Source organism: Danio aesculapii, chromosome 15, assembly GCF_903798145.1.
Source record: "Danio aesculapii chromosome 15, fDanAes4.1, whole genome shotgun sequence".
Taxonomy (NCBI): Eukaryota; Metazoa; Chordata; class Actinopteri; order Cypriniformes; family Danionidae; genus Danio; species Danio aesculapii.
In genome coordinates, this window is record NC_079449.1 from 23488455 (window position 1) to 23516271 (window position 27817).

The following is a 27817-nucleotide window of genomic DNA, read 5'->3' on the forward strand; positions in this document are numbered from 1 at the left end:
TATGATCAAATAATTTATGGGGTCATGCTCCAAACATTTACTTCCTCGTAACACAAACGCACTCCGTGTTCATTGTGACACGTTTGATGTTAACATTATATTAAAAGCCATGAAAAGTGAACAGAATTGAAGGAGACTAGAGTTTAACACTGTTTATGACGACACATGCTGGTGGTCTTTCTCTCTGCTCTGCTTGTGCACCGCTGATCTCTCCCTCACAGCCTTCAATACTATTGTTGTCAGTGTCCGCTGTGTGATTGTCAACGCCTTCTTCATCAGATGACGGGTCAGAAAGTCTGCTCAACGTCGGAACAGTGTTAAACATGATGAACCCGATGAGGATTCCCACCAATGACACGATATACAGGCCTGAGAACTGAGGAACAACACATGAGGTGAGGATGGACTGACAATTTTGTTCATTTTATTATACCATTTGTAAAAAAAATACAAACAGAAAGTTAAAGGAACATATACAGTATGCTACAGTGGCTGAGAGAGCTTAAACACAAGGCAAGTTAACAAAATCAACCCAGGCTCATTGGAAATATGTACCTCAGCCTATATTTTAGCAGAATGTAAAATACAGCGCTCCGGTTACGTTTTGTTGCACTAATCCTCTAGAGAGTGCTGTCTTCATTTTTGTAAATCTGAAAAATGTTTTATAGGGTGCATTTTGTCATATGGTATGGCTGCGTCCAAAATCGCATACTTCCATACTATATAGCTACGCTAAAAACAGTAGTATGTAGTAGTATGTTAGTAGTATGTCTGAATTTATAGAATTTGAGAAACAGTTTGCGTGAAATACCCGTATCTATATGGAGATAGATAGTTAAGGAAAATGTATTTGTATTTTGTGGTATTTATTTGGTGTTGCGCAAAGAACAGCTCAAATAATCCTTTGTTCGTTGATAATATGTCCTAGTAAAAATTACTAGTGTAAAAAGAAACAAAAGATAATGAAGTCATGCTGACCCGTATCATTCGTTTTACTTAGAAACTGCAGTCAAACTAATGTTGAAGTACATTTTTTATTTTCTTTTTTAGTTTTATAAATAGTAGGATGAAGCATGTATTTCCAATGAGCCTGAGTTGCAAAAAACACATGCAATTAAAGAAATGCACTCTAAATAGCACAGACCACAAAAGAAATGTGTCATGGGGACCCCAAATTGACTAACAGATGTACTTTCTGTTTAGAGTCAGCAGTGTTGTTGCAGATTAGAGGTACCCTTTACTCTTTAAACTTAATGTCACAGTGACCCACAATTTTTAAGACAAGAATACAGGTACATATCTAGATACTCAGTAAAATAAGAGCTGCATTTTATTGTTTAACTTCTTATTATTTCTATTTAGCATTTATGCTGATAATTAGTTTTCGCTATTTGTTCTTCATTAATTAGATGAAAAGATGGTCAGGAAAAGTGGAATAAGTGTATTACTGCATATTGTAATTTTTTTGTATACCTTAATGCAATTCGTTTTATTTTTTATGTAAGCTTAAGCACATTAAAGGACTTTAAAGGGTTTTGGGGTTTGTGTAGAGAGACTGATGCTGAATCAAGCAGACAATATTCTAGTGGGAAAGTGCAGGATAAAATCACATGAGTCTAGATACAGACGGGAAAAAAAAGATGCGTTACATTAAGTGCCTGAAGGTTATTTTTCTTTATAAAATTTCAGTGTCAGCAAGCCTGATGTATGAGAACTCTTTCATACAGTGGTGGAAATAAGTAATGAACACGTCACCATTTTTCTCAGAAAACATATTTCTAAAGTTGTTGGCTTAAAATTTTCACCGGGTGTTGGTAACAACCAAAGAAATCCATATATGCAAAGAAAATAAAACAAGTTAGTTTACACATGAAGCTATGTGTAATACAATGAAATGACAAAGGAAAAAAGTATTGAACACATGAAGAAAGCAAGTTGTAGAAAGTCAGTGAAAGCCCAGACGGCAGCTGAAATCTCTCAGCAGTTCTTTAGCAACCCTCTGCCTCTTCAGTCTAACTTCTACATTACCAGGATTATTTAGATGAAACCAGAGTGGACATTTCAGCAAGACAATGATTCAAAACACAGCCAAGGAAACTCAAATGCTTTCAGAGAAAGAAAATCAAGCTGTAAAATGGCCCAGCCAGTCACCTGACTTGAATCCAATAGAAAATACAAAATAAGGATCTGATTTGATAGACGAGACCCACAGTTATATATTATATTATATTATATGATTATTATATGATATATTATATGATTATTATATGATATTATATTATATATATTATATTATATATATATTATATTATATTATATTATATGATTATTATATGATTATTATATTATATTATATATATTATATGATTATTATATTATATTATATTATATTATATTATATTATATTATATTATATTATATTATATTATATTATATGATTATTATATTATATTATATTATATTATATTATATGATTATTATATGATTATTATATTATATTATATTATATTATATTATATTATATTATATTATATTATATTATATTATATTATATTATATTATATTATATTATATTATATTATATTATATTATATTATATTATATAAGCATATATTAAATACATTTCAGCAGTTTAGTACTTTCTCCTTGAGTCATGTCATTGTTATTACACATTGCTAATTTCTCAGATTTTTTTTTTTTTGTTTGTTTTATTTGATTTTTATGTTTGTATTGTTTGGGTTTTTACTAAAAGCTGGTTCAATTTCATGTCAACAGCTCCTTAAGAAATATTATTCCCAGAAAAAAACATGACGTGTTCAAAACTTATTTCCCCCTTTGTATCTGTATATTTAACAATACCAATGTGATCATCAGTTAAGTTAAGAAATATCCCTCTCAGCCAATCAGAAGCAACTGATATATGTAAACAGAGTGATCAAAAATAATCTGAATAAATTACTTTACTCACGTTGTAATGGAACAAAAAGAGGCCAAAAAACAGACTGAAGAGGTCTCCGGTGAGTAAGGAAAGGTTAACCGCTGTGGCACTGCTCCTTTTTATCACCACAGGCATGAAGCTATAGAAGCCGTACATACAGAGCGCATATCCAGCCAAGAGAAGAGCTGAGAAAAAAAACAATAAACATGACATAACTGGAAAGCATTTTCATATGGCATTATAAACCATACTTTACCTTTTTCCCATGTCCACTGAATGTTAGCCACTTCTTTATGTTCTAGAATCCCTCTGCAAGTGACGAAATAAAACAAATGAAGTGGTGCTGATTTAAAGGGACAGTTCACCCCAAAAATGTAAAAATGTCCTCATCATTACTCAAGCCCACGTTTTTATGATTTTTTGAATTTTCTGTTGAACACAAAACAAGATATTCTGAAGAATGTTTAAAAAGCAAACATTGACAACCATAGTAAAAACAAAAAATACTAAAGAGTCAATCTGATGATGATCTGATGAATCATAATCTGATGGCCACGCCTACCGATGGGAAAACAATCCAACCTGCTCCATTGACTTTGCATTGTGGGCCCCCCTCCAACTAACAACAAAAAAATGTAAGGACAGAATGGGCACGCTGTGTATTATTGAAGAGCTTGCATTACACCTGTTGGAATGTAACTTAATCCACAACAGGAAACATTCATTATTTTTAACCATGTTAAAACAATTACTCAACGCTCTATGGGAACCTGTGAAGAGGAGATATACAGACAAACTAAACTGAATTGGTCTATGTCAGCCCTTAATTTTCCTTACCTGGGCCTTTTGTTGGAGAAATGATTCGATTGAATGGCTTGACATGAAATTTTGAAAATTTACAACTTTTTTTAACCAAACAATGATGGAAAAAGCGGTTAGCTGTATTACGGCCCTCGCAAATAATTTAGGTGACTACACAGGTGTTTGCTTTATCCTCACACAGTCATACTGAGTGCCAGGATCCCACAATTTACCCATTATCCCAGCAGATGATGCTTCATGTCCACCTACATTTGATGTCAGAATTATTTTCCTCTGGAGAAAGTCTTTTTTGTTTTACTTCGGAAAGAATAAAAGGTGTTTTTAATTTTTAAAAAAATCATTTAAGGTCAATATTATAAGCCCCCTAATCAATATTTTTTTTTCCGATTGTCTACAGAACAAACCATCATTATACAACAGCTTGCCTAATTACCCTAACCTGCCTAATTATCCTAATTAAGCCTTTAAATGTCACTTTAAGCTGAATTCTAGTATCTTGAAAAAAGATCTAGTAAAAATTATGTACTGTCATCATGGCAAAGGTAAAAGAAATCAATTATTAGAAATGATTTATTAACCCTACAAAGCTGCACGTATCAAATTTGATACATGAGTTTCTAAGACTCAAATAATATTGTTCTGATCAATACTTTGTTTAAAAACCTGTTGTATATGATTTGATATACAACAGGTATATCAGGTAACGGGTAAAAACAAAGAGAAAAACTGCCTGAAATGTTATTGTCAAAATATTAAGGGGAAAATAATTATTTTGTTATTTAAATTACATTGTTGTGATCAAAGTTGCACAAATGCCTGATGTATCAAATGAGATACAAAATAAATATCATGAAATATGGAAAAAAAAATGTTTTTGATCTTGCTAGATATTTTTTATTAAACATCCCAGTTCCAGAAAATTAGAATTGTCTGCCTATTTTTTGAAATCTTAGGTCTTACAGGGTTAAAACTATTACGTTAAGAAACTTGTTGAAAAATCTTCTTTCCGTTAAACGGAAAATGGGAAAAATATACAGGGGGCTTATAATTCAAGAATTGTACAGTTTGGTAGCTTATAAAAACTTCAGTTTTTTTTAGCTTGTCTGCTGTACTCCATGTCACATAGCAGCTTTTGTGGAATGTTCAGGTTTTTTTTTGTAATTATTTAGATATGACAGCGAGTGAGATTCCCTCGATAGAAAGTCAATGGAGAGGGTTGGATTTCGGTCGCATTTTGGTCACGGACGCATGCTCTGAGAGCCTTTCTGAAAGAATGAATTAAATGCACGGTAGGAAACCCGGGGTGCTAAACTGGCATTGGGCAGGTTAAAATGACCAAAACAAAGACAGATGTTCTGGCACAGAAAACACATTTTCAAGGCAGAATATAGTCACAGACTTCAGCAATGTTTTTCAGACAAACAAGTATGTTCACTTGGCGTGTTTCTTAAATATCTGCAAACATAGTATGATATATATTTTTTTTCTTTAGAAAAGTCAAAAACTTACATACAGCACCTTTAGCAGCCTGAGAGTAAACAATGACAGAATTTTTGGTTTTGGGTGAGCAATCCCTTTAAGGAGTATTTTGTAATTTTTCAGAACCAAACTCACAGTTGTATTGCGCTGATAATAGACCCAAAGAGGCCGACCATCCCCAGAAACTCCACCCGGCTCAGATTCTTCACTGTGTATTCCTGGCACACATTGGAGATGGCATACAGAGTGGCGCTAACTAAAACCAGACCATCACCCAGGAGAACGTCACTGGCTGTTGACAGACACAGGAATGATTAGGGTTTGACTTATGCAAAGTTTTGTGGCTGATTGTGTTCCAGAGAAGCGTCTTGCTCCTCACATGATCCCTGGTCTTGTCCAGCGAGGATGTCTGCTCCCACCATGGCTCCCACCCCGGCCAGACAGATGCTTACAGCTGCATAGTGAATGATCCTGTAGCGGGTCTTCAGGAAGAACCAGGACAAGATCATTAAAACTGGGATAATGAAGCAGTCCAACAGCTGAAACGCAGACAGTAAGGTCGGTTAACGAAATAACTGTTTGCTTTAAAAGTTTCAGTGCTTTTGTTAATGTGTTATGTAGTGAAATGCAAATTGAAATGCTTAAAAGTTTAGAACTGTTTCAAAAATAATATCTAATATTTGTAGTCATCAAAGGCATACTTGGTTACATTGTAACTAGTTACTGTAATTAAATAGCTAATTCACTGAAACAGTAAAGTAAGAGTTTGCTGTTGATTTTTAGGTCATTTAGTTACTTATAATGTACTTATCTTAAATACTCTAAATCAATTCACAGAAGCAGAGTTTATTCATTCATTTTCTTTTCGGCTCAGTCCCTTGATTAATCCGGGGTTGCCACAGTGGAATGAACCGCCCAGGAGCAGAGTAAGAATTTTATTTTCAATTATAGAGTAATTAAACTGCTGTAAAACTGCATCAGGTAAATATTTTTTCACTCCTGATCAAAACTACTAAATGTTTTTAAAAATATACAGGATTTTAACTCTTTAATTGCCAAGTTTACAAATGATATCACTGATTTAGTGAAAAAAAAAACACACACACACAAAACTATACTATTTCATAGTATAAAAGGTAGTTGTGGACTGGACTTTTCTTTACCTTGTATCACAGTCTTGGACATGTGAATGATTAGTAGCAACATTGGCTTTGATGCATTGTTAGATTTAATTTTTTTTCCCTAATGTGCTATTGGTGGCTGTTTTTGCTCATTTGACTTCCATTATAACCCCATTTGATGGTGCATACATACATAGTCTTTGTTTTTGTTTACTCCTTGTAGTTCTGAGAGCTGAGATTTTCTCTGACACAAGTGCACAAAGGTCACTCTCACACTCACAGACACACATGCACACACTTTAATGCAACCCAGGCTCATTCTGATTACATAGCCCTATACATTTCTGGAGAGAGCAGAATACGTTCCAGGAGCTACGTTTTTTTTGTTGCAGATTTTGTTTTCACAAATCCGCCAGAGGCTGCTGTGTATGCTTTTTCAGATCTTAAATTTCTCTCGAGTGCCATTTGCGCCTGTTCTTCTCACGTAAATCCATCAGAGGCCGCTGTTGACTAGCTCTCTGACTGACTGACCAACCGACTGATCCCCCCCACCCTCCTCCTTCCCTAAACCCAACCAATAGTACATTGAAAAGCACAGATTGTCCCACGCACCCACCTCCCTAAACCCAACCACAGTGTTATGAAAAGCAATTCAGAAAAAGAAAAACCCTCTGATTTTTACCACATTTTCAGATTTTACCACATTCTCACCCTGTTATTTACTTGTTTATTTTATTATTGGGCTTCTGTTTTTGTCTTACATGCTTTGTGGAACCGTTCTTCACCGGACTTGAATCCCGTCTATGCGGTCAACGCCTTTCTGCATCTATGTGTCGAGCTACCACACAAACTGGTAACAGAGGAAAAGCCGTCCACATGCAGGTAAGTGGTCAGCTGGAAAAGGAACGGCATCATACCACCCCGTAGTGTTCGTTTGAAAGATTAAATACAGCCATACGTAGCTCTGGCTACGTAATTAGCGATCTTCAGGAACATATATAGGGCAATGTTTTCGGAATGAGCCTATGTTGTAACAATTTGCAGTTATATTCCATAAATTCCAGAAACTAAAGCTTTTTTTTTTTTTGCACAGGCCTATCTAAAGGGTTAATGGTGCCAACTGATGATCAACAGTCAAAATGACAGATTTGACCTTTTCTCAACAGGGAAAACCACCAACAACCAAAAATACATGAATATATGATGTCATGGCTTTACAATCAAAAAAAGGTGGCTATAATGGAAGTCAATGGGGCTAAAACTATTTAGGGAGAAAAAATCTAAATCAATCAAAAACAATGCATCAAAGGCAAAGTTGTTTCACATGTCCAGGACTTTGATAAAAAAAAATCCAGTCCACAATTACTTTTTATATGAATAATATGTCATTTTGTGTGTTTTTTCACCAAATCAGTGACATCATTCATTTTCTAAGCAATGTAGTAGTTTTGATCATGACTGAGGTTGATTTAACAGATTTATGCAAAACAATTACAAAAAAATATTAACCTGTTGCATTTTTACAGCAGTTAAGTTAGAGCATGTTTTCACCTTGAACATAACAAAAGTGTAGTAAATTTTCCCAGAGCATATTGTTGAGTTTATTTATTTATTTGTTTTAATTTTAAAGCATTTTGTCAAAATACGATTTGTCACCAAAAATCATTCTGCTAGCTGAAACACAGAAATAGTTATGGCCAAATTAGGACTCAAAATCACCCCAGAGTGGATGAACAGCAGTACATAAGAGTTAAGTCAATTTTTTTTTAAAGAAACCTAAAGGGCAAAACTTGACTTTGATGTACAGAAATAAAAGAGTTTAACTTATGTTGTGTATGCGCTTTATAAAGATTTTAAGCAGCATTATCCAATCAAATAATCTCATTTCATTTTGAAATTACATTTTGGACATAGTTTATAAGAAAAATAATTTAAATAAAATTCAATGATAGTATTAGTAGTTAGTAAATAATTACTTTTTTGAAGTAACTTTGATTAAAAGTGCATTAAGTTGATGTAAAAAATTACAATAAAGACGTATTATTATTATTTTTGTTATAAATTCAAATGTCCGTTTCTGCAAAAATAAAGACTGAAAACTAGAGTAACAGTGCTGACAATTCAGATTGAAATCGCAGGAATAAATGGCATTTAAAAAAATATTCAAACAGAAAATAATAATATCAAATTCTAATATTATTTCACAATATTACTGTTTTTACTGTATTTTAATCAACAGACCTAGTGAGCATGAGAGAATGATAATGTAAATGATACTGCATATCATCTAATCTGACCTGTATGCTGGTTAATGTAGTGTACTGGTATGCTTTCACCACTGCATAATTTGCCTCCACATCTGCCACCGCCAACAATAGATACTTCCACCATTTTGTCTTTAATATCTGCAAAATATTTCCATCACCTACATTAAAAGAGAGGCATCTTGAATATCGCATGCCAGAAATAGGCAGATATCTAAAGAGCTTTAATGATTGAACTAGATTGAAACAAAGGATTGAAATTAATTGAAAATCTGATGGATTCATGATCAAATACCTCTTCTGAAGATCAGTGCCATGGTGTAAGTGATGCCCAGGAGGGTGTAGTTAATGAAGCTCTGCAGCATCGGGGTATTCAGATAGTAAACAGATGCCAGATACTGTGATGTTACAGCAGTGCCACAGATCAGAGCAGAGAGGCCTTGTCCCATCAGCAGAATCTTCAACAGCTGCCTGCAATCAACATGCACTGGAATCACTACAATCTTTCATCAAGGTTTTGAGACTAAAATGACATTAAAATTAGGGACAGTTCACACAGAAGCACATGGAAAAATTCTGTCATCATTGCTCATTCTCTAATTGTTCAGAACCTGTTTGAGTTTCTTTTTTCGGTTGAACACAAAGGAAGATATACTGAAGAGTGTTGGAAAAAATAGACATTGACTTCCATTGCATTTTTTGTTCCTGCTATGGATGTCAGTGGATATTTTCCCCAACATTCTTCAAGATATCTTTTTTTGCATTCAGGAGAAATAAATTCATAAATATTTCGAACCAATTATTTAGATTCATTTAATTATTTTCCTTCAGCTTAGTCTCTATTTCAAAGATCACCACAGCAGAATGAACCGCCAGCTATTTCAGCATAAGTTTTACGCAGCGAATGCCTGTCCAGTCCAGGAAATACCCCCACACACCACACTACGGACAATTTAGCTTACACAATTCACCTATATCGCATGTCTTTAGACTGTGGGGGAAACCAGCACTGGAGGAAACCCACACGAACGTGGAGAGAACATGCAAACTCCACACAGAAATGCCAACTGACCCAACTGGGACTCGAACCAGCAATCTTCTTGCTGTGAGGCAACAGTGCTAATACCTATTTAGATTTAAAAACAAAATGCTAGGTTCCACACAATTTACTTGTGTTGGGACAACATAAACAAATTAAGTTAACTTATTAGTTATTACAGATTTAAGTGGATTGAACATAAAACAATTAAGTTGTCCCGACGAAAACTCAAGAATTGTGTTGTGTCCGCTCATTTTAAATAAGTAGATTGAACAAGCAACCCACACAGTAAAAAATGCAGGGTTCCACACTATTTATTCATGTTGTACCAACACAAATCGATTAAGTTAGCTTAACACTTTTAACAAATTTATGTGGATTGAACATAAAATTAAGTTGTCCCAATGCATTCTCAAGAATTGTGTTGTTTGAGCTCATTTTAAATAAGTAGTTTGAACAAGCAAAAAAAAAGTTACTTTTTTTTGAGTGCAAAAAATGTTTTGCCTGTAAATGGGGTGGATATAAACTGTATCCCTTTAATATTTATGTATAAACTATACATGATAAGTTCATTTGAAAATGTTATTAATACAGTTCATAAATCATGTTTTTGTTCTGCATTAAAGAGCTAATTTGCCCAAAGAAATCATGACAGGAGAATGTATAAAAATAGTGGTTTAATGGTTTTTACAAACGAACTCTTCATATACACTGTAAAACCCAAAAAGTTAAGGTAACTCAAACTAATTGAGGAAACTGATTGCAACAAACCATTTAAGTTCATAAACTAATCCTAATGAGTACTGTGAACTTAATCCATTTGAGTAAATGAAGGAATTTGAGCACAGTAAAACCGAATAAATGAAGAGAACTCAAACCTACTGAGTACTGTAAAACCCAATAAGTTAAGGCAACTCAAACCGTTTGAGGAAACTGATTGCTACAAACCATTTTAGTTAAAAACTAATCTATATGAGTACTGTGAACTTACTTCATTTAAGTTGAAGTAATGAGATATTTAATGAACTCATTACCTTCAACACTGAGTTCAAAACTCTTTTCAGATGAGTAGAATTACTTACAGGACATTTTGACCACACTCATTTCATTTGTTGAAGTTGACTGTTGGGTTTTGTATAAAAATATAACTACTATAATACAGATGTAATGTGTGACTCTGGACCACAAATTCGGTCTTGTTTCATGGGTATATTTTTAGCAATAGCCAAAAATCGTTAGAATATTAACTAAATATTGTTTTCCAGTCGCCTCACAGCAAGAAGGTCACTGACTGAGTCCCGACTGGACCAGTTGGCATTTCTGTGTGGAGTTTGCATGTTCTCCCCCATGTTCATGAGGGGTTTCCTCCGGGTGCTCCAGTTCCCCGCACAGACCAAAGACATGTGGTATAGGTGAATCGAATAAACTAAATTGTCTGTAGTGTATGTGCATGAATGAGTGTGTATGGATGTTTCACAGTACTGGGTTGCAGCTGGAAGAGCATCCGCTGTGTAAAACATATGTTGGATAAGTTGGCGACCCCTGATAAATAAAGGGACTAAGCTGAAGGAAAATGAATAAATTAATGAATGATTGTGTTCCATGAAGATATTTGGTAAATTTGCTATTATAAATAAATCAACATGTTTGATTAGTAATGTTCATTGTTAAGCACTTCATTAAAGATTACACTAAATTAAAGGCAATTTTCTCAATATTTAGAATTTTTTGAACCCTCAGGTTCCAGATATTTAAATAGTTGTTTCATAAACAAATATAATCCTATCCTATTCCTAACAAACTATAAATCAATGGAAAGCTTACTTATTCAGTTTTCATGTGATGTAAAACTTTCAATTTCAGAAAACTGACACTTATTTATGGTTATGAAGCTGATAAATACTGACCACTAATACTGAAATATGATAAAAAAAAAAAAACTAATAAAACAGCACAATAGAAAAGCTAAAATTTTTTATTAAAGGCTAGTTCAAAATATTAAATAAAACATAGCATATAAATAATATTAAAATATCACCATGACTTAAGAGTGTTCCACAGAGGATAAATTAAAAACCTGATTTTTATTTTGGTCTCATGCACTCACCATGTGAAAACATCTCTCCATTTAGGCAATCCTTCTCTCATTTTAAAGCAGAGAGTGTCCAGCTGCTCCTGAGGCATCTTGCGTCTTCTCTGTGGACTCATTCATCTCTGAGAGCTTCGAGACAAGCTCAGTGCGTAATAAGATCAATCATTTACAGTTTAGGAAACAAAGTACACATGCGGCAGAGATCTTGAATTCACAGTGAGCTAATCTTGAACTTTAAGCTAAGGAGAGAATGAGAGGACAATGGTTGAGATTTCAAACGTTTAACCTGGCCAGAAACACTGTGGAGGGTAATTAACCTGCACTGAGCAGAACAACTGAATATGTTTGTGAATGGGATACACTGTCATATGTTAATTCATTGACTTAAAAGAACTGCTAAAAATCATTGAAGTCAAATCTCTCTCTTTAATAATAATAATAATAATAAATAAATAAATAAATAAATATATATATATATATATATATATATATATATATATATATATATATATATATATATATATATATATATATATATATATATATATATATATATATATATATATATATATATATATATATGTGTATATATTTTTTTTTACAATACATTGAAAGCTGATTGATTTATGGTTTGTTAGGACAGGAGTATATTTGACAGAAACAAAGAATCAATTTTTTTGCATCGTCTTAGGTCTTTTGGAGCATCGAAAAAGATTCTTGAATTTTTTTTAATGTCTGTACTTATGAGTGTTCTACAGTATTGTAATTCTGTATGGTATATGAGTTTGTCTGTGAGTCTACAAACAAAGTTGATGAACCAGATTAAAATCTGTTCAAAGATAGTAGGAAAGCCTCTTGAGAAATTATTTGACCGTTCATATTACAAGCTCACAAGGCTGGTAAGGAACATCATTTCGAACTCTAGTCATGTGTTGAATCATGAATTTATATCATTAAAGTCTAACCATTGATTTAGAGTCCCAAGTTTTTAAAAAAGTAAAAATTAAAAACATCATTTGTACATCAGGCTGTCTTGGAGCTGAATAAGGCCTGTGTAAAATGAATTGGATTTTTTTTTTGTATGTCTTTGTCTCTTTGTAAGGAGTATTTATCATGCTGTTATGCAATAAAAATTTTAATATTTGAAATTTGAATATTTGGAATCTTTAATTTTTAAGAAAATCACCTTTAATGTTGTCCAAATGAAGTGCTTAGTATGCACATTTCTAATCAATAATTATGTTTTAATATATTTACAGTAGGAAATGTACTAAATATCTTACGATTCTAATGGTTTTTGGCATATAAGACAAATCAATCAATGTATTATTAGCTATTGCCAAAATATACCATGAAACATAAGAGCATGGTCACATATGCGGAAGTATTAGGTCACACTGATCACACTGTGTTTTGATTAACTTTTGACTGAAGAATTGACTGATTAGAGCAATCAGTACATAATAAATGATATGATTGTGTAACTCTATGGCTCCACTCTTGGACTGCATGACTTGACTTACACATGAATCTTTGTTTTCAGCATGGATGTTGTTGTTTGCTCCTCAATTTTAATACTATAGCCGTTTTTTCCTTCCTTCACATTCATCAATTGGTGAAGTTTGTTCCTCGCCAATGTCACCACGGGCTTGCTTGGTTGGGACTTGTGGAGCTGCGCATCGATGGATTTGCTCTTCAGTGTTTGGACTTTCAGCAGTGAAAATTAAACTAAACTGAACTCTGAAAACTGGACTGGCACAGTTTCAATCTACTAGAACTTCTATGTTAAGCTGCTTTGACACAATCTACATTGTAAAAGCGCTATAGAATTAAAGATGAACTGAATTGAATTGAATGAAACTTGCTCCTCTGTCATCATTTCAGACTGTTAGATCTGATGAATGTCTTGTATTCTATTGTATCTAATCAATTTGGATCCTCTTTTGAATAAAACTTTTTATCTCTTTTGTATTTTTGTGCATCAAACAATTTTGAAACCTTGTGTTCTCACCTTTGCAGTATATGGTTTTCCCACAACATAACCTCCAAGAGTGGACATGTTCAGTCTCCAGCACGACAGATGGCGCTGATAAATCCCATTTCTCCTGCACGTCGACACCGGTAAAGAAGTATTCGCGTCATCACAGGGAAATAAACCCGACTGTTTACTGTTCACAATGATGGAGGATGAAGAATTAGAGTTTGTGGAAGATTTAGAGGCGATATTACACCTTACCCCAGAAGTGCAATTGGCGATTGAGCAGGTAACTCAGATTTATTTTTCTTTGCGTGTGTTTTTATGGAGTGTCAGAGAGTAAACACAAGCTGTCAGTTGCCTTCAGAGATGCTAATAGCCAGTTTCTATTATACGTCTCCATTTATGCTAACAAATGTGCTCATGTCTTGTTCACTTATCGTTTTTGCTTATTTGTTTGTGTTGTGAACTGTTACCAAAACAGACTTCAGTTTTAATTTGAAAAACAAGCAAACGCAAATATTTAAGTTCTAGCGTGTTATCTGAGGGCTAAATACTCTTACTGTAAATACAGGAGAAAACAGTTTTTGGATACAAATTATACTGTATTCTAAATAATGATGTGTTGGGAATCATATATGTTCTTTATAATGAGAATACAATATGCTATACTTTTGTAAGAAGATCTTCTGTTTAATGTTTCCTGGGCTTTCTGATAGTGTTGAAAATCTATGAAATAGACCATAAAATGTTGACCACTAACTCACATTAATCTTCATTAATGCACCCTAAAACAGTAAGAATTGTGGAATTTATTACTTAATTAGCATATTTTTTCTAAAAAAAAATAGAGGTTGTAACCAATGTTTACCAGCAGATTTGTCTGAAAAACAATATAGAGATTCAAAGCAATGCTTACCAATAACTCTAAAATCACTGCTTATAATGCTTAATCAAGGCACAATAATTATATTTTTAATGCTTAGTCAGTCCAACATGATATCAGGTATATAACAGACTCTTTAATCTATGTATCTATGTTTGGTGTCACCTGAACAGACTGCACTGTAGAAAAGTATCTTGTCACCATTTTACTCACAGAACATCTTTAGTGTCCTTGATCAGCAGCGCTCATGTCATTTGTTATCTGTATGATTTCTTTTTTAGGTTTTTCCCAGTCAAGACCCATTGGATCGAGCTGATTTTAATGCTGTTGAATACATTAATACCTTGTTTCCAACAGAGCAGGTGAGTCTGAATCAGATTATTGGTCCAAATGATAAATGTATACTTTTTATTATGATTTTTTTTTTTTGTGTGCATTTAACAAGCTGCAAGCTTAAGTTAAACTGTCCTATGTACGCTTTTTGTGGTGATAAACTGATAATTAATAAATCAAATGTTATCCTTGTTATTAGGTAACCCATGTTTATGATAATATTACTATAACATCTGTTTGTCTCTTGAGCTCATTTAATTCCAAATTTTGTCTTGAAATTTGAGAAAATACATTTCATGTCTTATTCCTCACAAACACAGAAACTCCATTCCTTCCTTAATATTATGTTGGTTAAATTAAGTTTTATATTTGGCGACAGTAGTGACCAATGTGAAACAGCATGGTCAGAATTCCATTGAAATTTAATTGTTTTTTAATTCTTAACAGTTGTTATGCTACCAGTAAACACCAAAATAATCACCTCTTACATCTGGATGTGTAAGAAGGATGTGTGTTCGTCGTTTTTTTCAATAATTTTTTTTTCATAAAATAGAAAAAATTGCCTAAAGCTAACTACAGCACTTTTAAAGCTCTCAGAAATAAGAAAATAGACAATGTCGCAATAGTACCAGGTGGGATTGAATGGGGTAATGTTCATATACTTGGCCACTAGAGAGCACTACTGCCTGTGAAGATAAAGACAATAAGATGTTGATTATATAAAAATGTATAACCTAAATAATGTGATTTTAATTTTCTTTTGTACTAGTTTATACTAATCTATTGAATCTCTTTAGTCACTGGCAAATATAGATGAAGTGGTGAATAACATTCGACTTAAAATCAGGTAATTACACCTTTATGTGGTCAACATTTATGAATGTTGAATATTGTTTTTTTTAATTAATTGATATTATCTATATTTTTTCCAATCAGAAAGTTGGATGACAATATCAGAACAGTGGTGAGGGGACAAACGAATGTGGGGCAAGATGGCAGACAGGTGAGTCTTTAATTTCCATGAAACTTTCATAATGCCTCTACACCTGTTCTGTTGTGAACATATGGTGCTATTAGAACTCTTTAGAGTGAAAACAATAAATATACAAGCAGTGGTTTATATAATAAATATAAGCTTTTTCCTTTCATAACTTATTACTTGGAACTTGTCAGGTTAGTTAGGTTGTTAGGTCAGTATCAGATAAATAATATTAAATCAATGATTTTATTTAACATCCCAAGCCAGATAGTAAAAAATACACAAAATAAGTCTGCAGAATAAATTCTGTACAGAAGTGTTCATCAAAAAACTCAGGTGACTTTGCCTTTAAAGATCAAGTGATTGGTAGGTAAAAGTTGCAGGAAAAAGTTAGAGATGAGACCGAAACCAAACAATAAAGACAACAAGAGGCTGTGCAGTGCCAAGTTGTGGTCAGATCCCAAAATTAGGAAATAGTGTAAATTAGTGTAAAAATTCTAGATAACATTAAAGTAAAAAAAAAAGGCAATATATATAACCCTTAACACTCATATAATGCAGAGAGTGCTTTCTTTTCAAATTATTCATGTAATATTCAAATTTTCTTAAGTTAAATTAACAACTTGATGAAATCATAACAGTTGTGTGGAAGAAATACTATTCTACTAGATTCTACAAACAAAAGTCATACCCAGGGATGGACTGGCCATCTGGCAGACCGGGCAATTTCCCGCTGGGCTGACATAATTTTTGGGTTGGGCTGATCATCTTCTTATGATATGATTGGCCCATAAAACGCTTAGCAGCAGTTTTTTCTGCCTAATTCATTGACGAGGCTGTGATCTGTGACACTCTGAAAGTAAGATTTTTTTTTTCGGTCAGATTGGACCATGTGACATAATCTACAGCCCATTCTTTCTTTTCTTTATTGACATTGCGCTGACCCAATCACAAACTTCCATTTTGGGCTCTGTGTGAGCGTGCAACGTCGGGTGTGTATTTGTCAAATTAGTCAAGAGTCACGCCTGTTTCACACCACTATGATAGAAGACAATTGCCTGTGATATCATGTAATTTTGTTTTTGATTGTCAGCATGATGTAGGCCTATAGTTATAATAATATTTATACAATATAGTTAAAATTATATTTATACATGATCAAACTAGTGTGCAGCTTATGCAAAAATAATATTTTTTAGCAAAACTAATGATTTTGTAGTTCAGCCTCAAATAAATATTTGTTGCATTTTTTTAATCGTTTAAATTCATTTAATTGACTATATAAGTTTAATCTATGTTTTGATGTTTCACTTGAGTTATTTAACTTAAACTATTATTTAACTTTATTTTGGTAATCAACATTAACTGTGTGCAGGCAGGTTTTGTTATATTCATTATTTAATATAGGCTCCCTCAAAACACACAGGCACACACAAGATGGACTATAGTGTGGATTATGATTTTATTATAATATTTTGTAATAATAAAATATTTGCATTTTATATGTATATTATATATCAGTATAATTATAAATTAGGGCGACTCGGTGGTGCAGTGGGTAGCACGTTCGCCTCACAGCAAGAAGGCTGCTGGTTCGAGCCTCTGCTGGGTCAGTTAGCATTTCTGTGTGGAGTTTGCATGTTCTCCCAGAGTTCGTGTGGGTTTCCTCCGGGTGCTCTGGTTTCCCCCACAAGTCCAAAGACATGTGGTATAGGTGAATTCGTTATGCTAAAATTTACCGTAGTGTAGACATGAGTGTATGGGTGTTTCCCAGTGATGGGTTGCGGCTGGAAGGGCATCCGCTGCATAAAACGTGCTGGATAAGTTGTTGGATCATTCCGCTGTGGTGAACCCAGATTAATAAAGTGACTAAGCCGAAAAGAAAATGAATGAATGAATGAATAATTCTAAATTACAATTTTTTTAGTTTTTAATTTGTCAACTCTCATTATTTCCTATATATGGATTTTGTGCTTTTATATAATATGAGTTGGTAAACATATTCAAGGTAGTGCACAGAAGGGTAGCATGTTAATTGTGTGTAGTTGGCCACTCTGGCCCAAAATGCCATGGCCGATTTCTTTCTTTCTTTTTTTTTTTTTTGGGTCTTGCTCCAGCCCTGGTTATACCGGTTTTGAAAAACATGAGGATGAATAATTTTTCATGTCAGGGTAAACTTAAAAAAAAAAGAAGTGTTTGCGCTCTTTAATCTAACCATTGTGGTGGTTAAAACTACTTCTGGATGTTCTCCTGAGGTGAACCACTCTGTCTGCTTCACGACAGCTTTTGACAGCATATTTTCGGGTGCGTCTCTTCCATCTCACATCTCTGGAAGTCCCAGATGCTGTCTCTTCCTGGAAAGGAAGGCTCACTTTACCCTGAATTTCCCTGTTCTCAGCAGCAATTCCATTCCCCTTTGTGGTTTAGTGTCCTGCTATTTCTTGGACCAGACTGGAAATGTTGATTCAACACAGATCCGTTCTTAATCAAAGCAGCAGGCTGAGGTGAAATGCGACCTCTTTATTGAGATGTAGCATAACAGAGACCTGCGACTGGGGTCAGCTGGCTCTGCATTACCCAGCATGCTCTACTTTTGGAAATTGGTTGTGTCTGAACGGATCGGTGTTAATGCAGGGCCACGAGTCTCACGGCCTGAGTTGTTTCCACCGAGCAGAGGAAAAATCATTTCAGCAGATGGAATGGCGGGGAAGTGTGGATTACACGTGTAGTTTGAATCTGGGAGTGATGGTGGAGATGGAGGGAAAGGGCTGGAAAGACCCACTCGGGTTTTTTATTTTTTTGTTTAGTCTGTGCAGTATTTATCAGTGAGATGGAGACATCCGTGTCTGGAACGGGATCCCAGGGGTCTGCTTGATGACATTTCTAGCTGTGTGGAGGAGGCGGGCGGATGTGTTTGACTTTACTCTGTGTTTTCACGTTCTCCCCTGTGGACCAGAAGAGGCTAAAGTTAGATTTGGGCATTGGGAGTTTTATTTGTGACTGAGTCAGGGCGACTCTTTGAAGTTTGGGTGAAGCTGAGGGCCTGATGAATAGTGTCTGAAACAGATGTTCACCCTGTTTAAAGACCCAAACTCCTTTCTGGTGTTATTGTCTGGCTGCAGTGGACCAGGGTTGTTTTAAGATCTTTGAAATAATATCATGTGTTTGAATGAGGGGTACCGCTTAATATTAAGTGGCCTTAACTTATCTACTATGTATTTGCATCAAAAAAAAAGATACAATGTACTTTGTTCATGATGTACTGCAGATCACTTCTGGCACTATTGAGGTGGGACACGGATACTTTTAGGGACAGGTTTGGTGGTATAGCTAGGTTTAAGAGTGGGTTAAGTGTAAGGGATGGTCAACAGTGTTATTACATCCATTAATCATAAATACAATTTAAAAACACACATTTACATAATAAGTACATTGTAACAAATTATTAATTTCAGTGCAAGTACATATTAGTTAAGGTCATTTAATATAAATGAGGTTTTGTTTAGGGTAATTAATAATTTGGGTAAAGTTTTAGTAATTCTAATATTATTTTATTATTATTATTATTTTATAAATATGTTAAATGTTTTTATTAGTGCTGGGCAAAAATTGATTGCGATTAATCACATTCAAAATGTGTGTCTACTGTGTATATTTATTATGTATATGAGCAATATCACAATATCACACGAGTAGTAGTGCGATGAGGCTGTTTATCAGCACTGGTGGGAGACGTGCATTGGCGCGAGGCCGCAGGCTGAGTACCTTAGTAACCCACCATTGCTGATATATAGCCATATCGCTGTGATATTGCATTTATACAACATCGCGTAAATCAAACACGGAGAGTCTAAAAACCCTTTTGTATTAGGAACTACTTTCTTCCGCCATTTATTCACATCTGCGTCTGACGTAAAAACAACAGAAACTATTGCTACTTCACCAACGTTACTTTAGAACTGTTGTTTGAATGATTTTCTAGCATAATGTCTAAAGTGATGACAAAACAGATGATTTTGCTGACATTTTAAGATTAAAAGGCTGAACGTGACATGAAATGCCATCAGTCTACAGAAATATCTCCTTAAAGTATTACAGTTTACAGTATTTCTCTGTTGCAATCGGAATATCACAACAATTAATCCTGAAAAAAGCAGCGCAATCACTACCAGATTGCTGTTGTGTTTGCGATAAGGAAAAACACTAAACATGTGTGATCAAAAGAGAGAGATCGCCTTTAGAATATCACTTTCCAGTTTAATAAGGATTTGATCAGCTGTAGTTAGAAATTATGCAGTTTTAGTCTTCTATGGGCTTATTATGCGGTCCTGTCGCCATCTTGTGAATAGACAACGTCAACAGTCTTTGGTCTATGCCAGGGGTCACCAGTCACGGTCCTGGAGGGCCGGTGTCCCTGCAGGGTTTAGCTCCAACTTGCCTCAACACACCTGCCTGATTGTTTTAAGAATACCTAGTAAGACCTTGATTAGCTTGTTCAGGTGTGTTTGATAAGGGTTGGAGCTAAAATCTGCAGGACACCGGCCCTCTAGGAACAAGTTTGGTGACCACTGGTCTACGCAGTATGGCAAGCTAATGGCCGCCAACGCGCTGTCTCTCAGAAATTATAAATGTTTTAAAATAGACAATCTCCTTATAAATAAACTGCATAGTTGCAATCTAAACAACTTCATTCTTGACTAAAAAAGCCTCGAAAGCACATTATGTTGCCCAACAGCAGCAATATTTGTCAAACTGTAGCGTGTCCTCTGCTTGTCGCTGGATGTGGGCGGAGTAATAAACAAAGGTGAAGGGTGAAGAGGCGGTACGAGTGCTGTTACTGGCAGAATATCGCACAGCTATCAGCCAATCAGATTCAAGAACCAGACAGAACTGTTGTATAAATATCAATACACATGCGTGAATATATTTGAGTAAACAATACAAATTTTATTTAGAAATAGATATAAAATATATATGTATATAATACAAATTATACATAAATTTAAATATCTGTGTAATTTTGTATATTTTTGTTTCTATATTTGTGTGTATCACATATACATTATACACACACACACACACATATTATGTCAAAACAAACTTTTATTTTGGATGCGATTAATCATGAATAATCTTTACCCAGAACTAGTTTTTTTTTTCAGCTTAACCAGCAAATTAAAGCTTTTTTTCATTCTTTTTTCATTCCTTTCTTTCTTTTTCTGTCACACACTGATTGTTTTACTTCTCAAGACCTCTGTTCATCACTTAGAGAAAACTTTAGAGAAAAGTCACCTACACAACTGATTATAAGCAAAAACATTTTTTGTGTGTGAACTATCCTTTTAACAATTATAACTGTGGAGTGGATTAGTGGAATAATTTACGGTTTGACATTCTTCTTCTCATAACTTTGAGAAAATGTATTTTGCAGGACTTTTGTAAACAACATATTTGATGCTTCTGGAAAATTATAGTGGGAAGAAATTATGATTTCCTCAACAAGATTTGGAAATATCTTCTGAATTAGCAATTGGCAGTGTAAGGAACAATAACTTTGTCATACATTCCTTCAAAACCATAAATTTTTTTCAGCTTAAATGGCTTTAAAGCAATGGTTTTGGAGTTATCAACATTGCCATGCTAGTTTGTAAGAAGCTATAGACTAATTACCATGTTTGTAAACATTCAGGATGTGCGCGCAGGGAGGTGGCAGAAAGAAACCGGGAGCTCTAGCATTTAAAGCTAGGGACTGACATTCGATGCGGTACAGAGTTTGTTGTTGTCTTAGAAATGAGATATATTGATTACACATTATATATATATATTATTTACATAATGCTTTCAGCTTATGGCCCGTTTCCACTTAGTGGTACGGTATGGTTCGGTTTGGTTTGGTACGCTTTTATAGCCGTTTCCACTGTCAAAAAGCGTACCGAACCGAACCGTATCGTACCACTTTTTCGGCACCCTTTCGAAAGGGTACCAAAGACGAGAAAGGGTACCAAATGGCGGAGCTAGACGTGCAGCTGAACGCTATTGGTTTACAGAGATACGTCATTCGCTTACGCAACAAGCCAGAATGAAAACAAAAAACCCGCCATGTTTGAAATACACAGCCAACGAGCTGAGACATTACAGCGGAATAATTTATACATACAATAACGAGCCATGGTCGACCGGGGCTCAAACAAACCTTGTCGTCGTCTTGATAAACAGCCACAAAGCCAAGAAGAAGAGCAGATTTACCCTGTGCCCCGTAGTTTTTTACGAGGCAGTCTGAGGCGCGAGCGGTTTCGCTTTCTTGCTAGCGTTCGCGCGCGTCTCTAACATTATATCTGAAATAACAAACTTCTTGAGCTGATGATAATAACCTGCGCTTGATTATTGATGTGCTTTTAAAACCCGATCCTGTCAGACACTGACAAACGCGAGAGTGAAGCGTGAAGAAACAAAGGAGAAGGCGGAAAAAAGGAGCACATTATTTTTTCAGCAAACATGAACAAAATGCCATGTATAACTAACTTATTATCTTCACATTTTGGACTATTATGAACTCAGATTGACGGAATTACTGTCTAACAGAGGCTACGTGTGCTGCGGAAGATTACAGACACAGATGAGAGGTTTTCACTGACTGTAGGCTATATTTTGTATTGTTTTGAACCTAAATACGGACGAAAATGTCTGCTGTGTGTATTTCTTCTGTAGTTGGTAACATTTCGGAGACTGCAAGGGGCTGTATGTGTCTATATATGTTCATTTATTTAGTTATTTAATATAATCACAGACGTTACAGTAGGCTGTTTCGCACTATCATTGATCTGCAGTTATAATCAACTCATGTTCATTGAAAAATTACTAATAAACATTTATACACAAGCATTTATGTGTATGAAGCATCTGTTTTGTGAGAAGTGCTTTTCATATGATATGTGAGCGACCTGTACAGCTTTATTGTAGACATTTCCTCGAGCGAGAATGACGTCGACTGAAACTGTCTGTCATACACCACACCCACCAAAAGGGTACCCTTGTTAGTGGAAACGCAAGCCTGATAAAGGTGACCCGTACCAAACCGAACCAAACCGTACCGTACCGGTCAGTGGAAACGAGCCATTATTATAACAGCTCGTCACCCAGTGATAAGCACAGTGATTCCGCAAAATTAATGTTAAAGTGAGCGCCGTTCATCTGACCGGTCGATTTGCGATAGCACGCTCCCAATGAATATTGGATAAGACAAAATGACCAAGCATTCAGCCCCAAATATACAATCTCATTGAAGCTCCAAGTGATTTTACAAGAGAGAAGTTAAAGATGTACAAGTCTTTGAATGCCAACAATATTGTTCTGTGTGGTCATGTGCAAGAAATAATGCTCCAGGATGACCAGATTCAACACTATGTAGAGCTAAAAACCGAGGTTCTGCTTCGCCAAAGACAAGGAAAGAAGACTGAGTTAACGTTATACAAGGCCTGGGTAATTAATCATCAACACGCAAAACGACAGCTTTCTGCCAGTGAACTGCACCTGTACGGCAGGGTATGTAAACTTACACATAGCGGTAAAGTTGGTTTTATATTGGCAAATTCGGACTTTCTCCTTAATAATATAATTTCATAAAAGTATTATTTGCAAACTCTAAATAGCGAAATCATATTAGCAGCCAATGACTAACAAAGTACAATGTTTACAGTTAAATAAAAAGTGTTAATGTTGTTTTCAAGTCACACTTGCAGGTTATTTCAGACCGAATATTCAGAGTGCCGTGGTAAACAATATAGGGAGTGTGTCACTGAATATAAAACTAAGTTAACCTTAATAACTTACACTTTCACTTTTCATTCTTAGCATTCAGTGTCCGCAGTTTAATTAACCATATGTAACTGTTTTTGCTGAAATCATTTCTGCAATCAAAAACGAGTAATGTGTATGATTCGGCATAGCGTGAGCTTACCTGATATGACATGAGAACTGCAGAGTCCAGCATAGGTCGTCACTTCATTCGAATTTGCCATCCTACCGCACAACACAACATCTGTACTATTGCAGCCTGTGTTTTTTTTGCAACCGGGGACCCGTGTGACGTCATGTGTGACTTAGGTTGGTAATTGGTTTATAGGAGTATTTGTTTTGCATTTGTTCTTTGATTAAGCACATAAGATATTTGTAAGAGTGTTTCATCTTTTTTGGCTGAAACAACACTGAATGAAAATACTGTCAGCAAATTCATAGTTTTCAGTCCAATTGCTAGCGTAGAGGACCTTTTCTTTAGAGACCTCAGTGCATCACAAAGAGTCACTGTTATCAATGTTGTTTTGCCTGTATATGTTTTGTTTGACTTTCAAAGTGCCAGTAGCCATTGTTTTGCTCATAATAAATCACCACGGACCACAGACTATCTTTAGGGACCGAGCACCGGTTTCTTTTTCTTCTTCTCTAGAATGAATCACATTTTTGATGGTCTAAACATGCTCAAATCCACAAAACTTTGCACACGCGCCAGAAGTGGTGAAAATGTACATTTGTTAAAGGTTTCGGATATGGGTGTGGCAAAATGACTCAACAGCGCCACTTTTGCACATTTGACGGATTGGCCCCCAAGCTACGTTTCACACACACATACGGAAATTGGCACACACATCAAACATGCCAATACCTGCAAAAAAGTCTCTTGGAGCAAAATCTCAAACCCAACAGGACGTCAGATATTTTTAACTTCCTCTGGTGAAAAAGTGCAGAGTTTTTATAACTCAGGCATGCATTGTCCAATCTGCCTCAAAATCCACACGTTTGGTAAGAGTCTTGACCTGAACATGTTTACATGCCAATATCCAGTTACAGTCATAACGCCACCTGCTTGTGTTTTACAGTATAACAAATTACTCCTACAAATTTGATCAGATCAAACCCAAGTTCCATTGGTTTAATCCACAGGCCTTTGTAATGTTAAACTGCGAAGATCTAGAGTTTTTGTCCGTGGAGGACTGACAAAGTTCTGTGTATCACCATGGAGGAGGAAGTACTTATAACTCAGCCAATTAATGTCTGATCTGCCTGAAAATTCTCATGTTTTATGAGATTCCTCTCCTGAAGACATTTACATGCCAATATTGAGTCACAGTCATAGCGCCATCTGCTGACAGAAGGAAGTTTGACATAATATGGCGATTTTTCTCAGGTTTTTTTTTTCTATCAGTTCAAATTATTATTTTCTTCTGTTCTTGGTCATCCTATAGCCACCGGGTGGTGGTGAACCAGGGTGTGAGGTCCCTTTCATCGCTGCTTGCAGCTTCAATTCTTATACTGTAAATCTGTTTGTGTCAAGCGGGCCCGCAAAATTGTTTTGCCCTTATTTACTAAAGTAACCCTAAACTGGACATTGCTGATATAAACCGTGTTGTGAAAAAAGACCTACATTTTCAGAAATAACTTTTACTTGTGTAGTTCTCTTTGCGGTTATCGGGGCATTTACAGTGTGAGGAAAGGTCTATTCTCAACTGACAACAAGCTATTTGAAATTATTTTCTGAATTGGAAAAGCATTTGACAATGTGCGGAAACTTGTCAGATGTGTGATATCATTCATATAGGAAAGTCAAATGTGGGCCAAAGCATTATTTGAGGACTCCCTCGCTTTGCCTTCCTCTTTGTCTCACGCAGGGCTTGTGCTAATATACATTATTTTCCTCCGTGCTGCAGAAACGTTCCATATAAAAAGTTTGCCATGTTGTTGTTCCCAGATGGAGCATTCAGATGAGAGGTTTATAGCTGTCAGGGAGCCAGTTGGGATCAGGATGTCTCATGTAGTTTTTGGCATCTGGAGCTGCTTATTAGAAATGCCGAGAAGGAGCCTCCCCAAGAATGTTGTATAAATATTTAATCTAAACACAGGATGGAAAGTTTACTGCATGTGTGGTTTTCTATCGGTTGTTGTAGACATATCCCTGTCTGTCCCTTTAAATTTGTATTAGTCATCCGGGACATTGTTGACAGAGGCTTTTGACATTTTAAAAAGATAACACCACTTGTTTTATTTATTTAATACCTATGTTTTAACCCTTGATTGTGTTTTCTTTTTTAGTGTTTTTGGTATGTTGAAATCGATATAAATATTACTGGTGAAATTCTGTCAGTATGATTTTGTTGATGTCATTATTTCAACAACTTGATTCTGCTGAATTGTTAAAAAAATTTTGCGGGTAACAATTTTATTGACTTATAATTAAGTTTTAGCTTCTATTGAAAAGTAAACAAAAATTGATAAATTAATAGAAAACTAGAGAAAGACACTTAATTATGGAGGCACATCAGTCTTAAAAATAATACATTTACAAAATCTAATTCATACATCCACAGCACACTTCTAAAATACACAAATCCAATTCGTAAATTCAAAACATGATTCCTAAATACACAAATCCAATTCGTAAATTCAAAACATGATTCCTAAATACACAAATCCATTTCACAAATTCAAAACACGATTCATAAATACTCAAATGCAAAACATGATTCATAAATACACAAATCCAATGCATAAATTCAAAACATGATTCATAATTACACAAATCCATTTCACAAATTCAAAACACGATTCATAAATACACAAATCCATTTCATAAATTCTAAACATGATTCATAAATACACAAATCCATTTCATAAATTCTAAACATGATTCATAAATACACAAATCCATTTCATAAATTCTAAACATGATTCATAAATACACAAATCCATTTCATAAATTCTAAACATGATTCAAAAATACAACAATCCAATTCGTGAATTGCACAAATCCAATTCGTAAATTTAAAACACGATTTAAAAAAACACAAATCCAATTCCTAAATTTAAAAACAGGATTCAAAAATACACAAATCCAATTTGTATTTTCTAAACACGATTCCAAAATACACATCCAATTCGTAAATTCAAAATACAAGTCATAAATATACAAATCCAATTCATAAATTCAAAATATGATTCATAAATGCACAAATCCAATTCGTCAATTAAAAAACACGATTCAAAAATACACATCCAATTCGTGAATTCAAAGCACAATTCAAAACTACACAAATCCAGTTTGTTGATTCAAAAATACACAAATACAATTCATAAATTCAAAATACGATTCACAAATACACAAATCCAATTCGAAAAATTCAAAACATGATTCAAAAATACACAAATCCAATTTGTAAATTCACAATATGAATTAAAACTGCACAAATCCAATTCATAAATTGTGTTGTTTTTATGAACTGTGTTTTGAATTTACAAATTGGATGTAAATTGTGCTGTGAATGTATGAACTTTATTTCGCAAATGTAGTATTTTTGAGACTGATCTGACTCCATACTTAATACCCCAAATGAAGAATGTACACATTAATTTTGAATTTTTTTTGTGCATTTAACTAGTTTCAAGCTATGCAAGTTATACTGCGATTGATAAACAAATAATTAATAAATCAATTAATGTTCATTAAATCTGAATATTTAAATTTGTTTTTGAAATGTTCACCAATGCTGCTTTTTTATCTGAAATATAGTTAAACAATAATACAGGGAAATGCTATTGCAGTTAATTAATTTGGTAGCAGGGTAGCACAATAATTGACCACAAATATTTGAGCAGTAGGGTCAGTCCATTTTATTTTTCCATGGTGTATTTTACCACATTAAAGCATATTCCTCATAAAATAAATTATACTTGGTAATATTGCATTTATACATCCTGTTTTAATGAAAGTCACTCACTTATGAATATGAATCATAGTTTGATGGACAAAAGAAACCACAGAGTAACCCAGAGGCACTGTAATGTTGATACAATAGAGGGTTAAACTTAAACTAGGCTCTTTAATTCATAATTTCTTTAGCG

At 34.5% G+C, this 27817-nt stretch overlaps 2 protein-coding genes across 4 annotated transcripts in view; one reads left to right on the forward strand and one right to left on the reverse strand.

The window, feature by feature from the left end:
• On the reverse strand, positions 1-11871 carry slc35f2l (info solute carrier family 35 member F2, like). Of its 2 annotated transcripts, none has more exons than XM_056473834.1 (8): positions 11771-11871; positions 8920-9095; positions 8658-8785; positions 5619-5778; positions 5375-5531; positions 3195-3247; positions 2969-3123; positions 1-376 (listed from the first exon to the last, which is right to left on the reverse strand). In XM_056473834.1, exons 1-8 carry the CDS (start codon positions 11869-11871, stop codon positions 137-139), a joined length of 1170 nt encoding a protein of 389 aa, XP_056329809.1. In that variant the 3' UTR covers positions 1-136. The 2 variants fall into 2 exon arrangements, with proteins under 2 accessions (XP_056329809.1, XP_056329810.1); XM_056473835.1 differs by having other exon boundaries at positions 5619-5721; positions 11771-11858.
• Positions 11872-13849: 1978 nt separating this feature from the next.
• The window catches only part of vps53 (VPS53 subunit of GARP complex), a 53113-nt gene continuing 39145 nt past the window's right edge, over positions 13850-27817 (forward strand). For both annotated transcript variants that reach the window (XM_056473541.1, XM_056473542.1), the window contains exons 1-4: positions 13850-14019; positions 14898-14978; positions 15747-15796; positions 15886-15952. In XM_056473541.1, the coding sequence (XP_056329516.1) occupies positions 13933-14019; positions 14898-14978; positions 15747-15796; positions 15886-15952 (285 nt within the window). In that variant the 5' untranslated portion in view covers positions 13850-13932. The remainder of the gene's footprint in view (positions 14020-14897; positions 14979-15746; positions 15797-15885; positions 15953-27817) is intronic.